Source organism: Pyxicephalus adspersus, chromosome 3 (assembly GCF_032062135.1).
Source record: "Pyxicephalus adspersus chromosome 3, UCB_Pads_2.0, whole genome shotgun sequence".
Classification (NCBI taxonomy): domain Eukaryota; kingdom Metazoa; phylum Chordata; class Amphibia; order Anura; family Pyxicephalidae; genus Pyxicephalus; species Pyxicephalus adspersus.
In genome coordinates, this window is record NC_092860.1 from 118,039,765 (window position 1) to 118,040,838 (window position 1,074).

The 1,074-nt window shown below is 32.5% G+C and overlaps 1 protein-coding gene across 1 annotated transcript in view; it reads right to left on the bottom strand.

Annotated features, from left to right (window-relative positions):
* Positions 1–730, bottom strand: part of LOC140327009 (caspase-3-like) — a gene marked incomplete at its 5' end in the record, with an annotated part of 8,836 nt that extends 8,106 nt beyond the window's left edge. The window contains 2 exon segments of the mRNA XM_072406128.1: positions 378–506; positions 600–730. Coding sequence (XP_072262229.1) covers positions 378–506; positions 600–730 — 260 coding nt within the window.
* Positions 731–1,074: the final 344 nt, after the last annotated feature.

The window sequence follows — 1,074 nt, forward strand, 5'->3', positions numbered from 1 at the left end:
TATCTGTCTGTCATTTGCAACCCCTATTTAATGTACATTTAATGCTGCATAATATGTTGGTGCTATATAAATACTGTTTATATAGAACAAAAGATTGAAAAGCGAGTCAGAAACTACACTAAATTCACAAGACTATACCATATAAATTTATTAAAAGCTTTACACATTTTAGCTGAAGGTGACAACTCTTGCAAAAATAAGAAACCTAAAGCAGCATTTGCCAACTAAAAGTTTCACTATGATAGTTGAAAATTCACAAATTGTTCAAAAACATCCTATGTATTCAGAAATAAAACACCAGCCACTGTTTAAAAAAAAATATATATATATATATCAGAAAGTGAACTATCATGAAAATGGTGGTGGAGAGTACTTGCCTTTTCTTAGAAGTTCAAAGATTTCAGAGCACCTCAGATCATTGCAAACCTGGACTTTGTAGCCTAAGCTTTTGAATGTATGTTGTAATTTTAAGGCATCTAAATCTGTTCCATTTCGCATACCCATTCCTTAAAAAAGAAGAACATAGGTTAACCATATACTAAAATATTTACAAATAATAAAATAAAATGTTGCAAGACACACACACACTATGCACATACTTGTGTTTGGGTGGAAATTCTTGTTATTGACTATGATGCATAACCCCATCTCTGGGTAATCCATTTTGTATGAGAAGCAATGTTTAAACTTTGATTCCATTTCTTTTGCTGTGCCACCTTTTAGAAATATTCTGTTGAAGAAAAAAACAAAACACAAATCACTCTAATCAAAAAGGTACGTAGGAAAACAAAGTTCTAAACAAAAGAACATATTCTACATTTGTTTTGCTTTTGTGTATTCTTGCTGGTAAATGTATTCAAATACAATATATTAAAGTCATGTTTACTTAAAGCAGACCTAAACTGGACCGGTCACTGTTGTAGTGCAGCTGCACACAGGTAGGTCTATGCCATAATTGTTTCCTTCCTTCTATTCCAATCAATTGAATTAGATTCCCTGATGTAAGGTGTTTTGTATGTAAAGCCACATCCCAATCCTATAGGGATAGCCACATCCCAACTCCTATAGAACCCT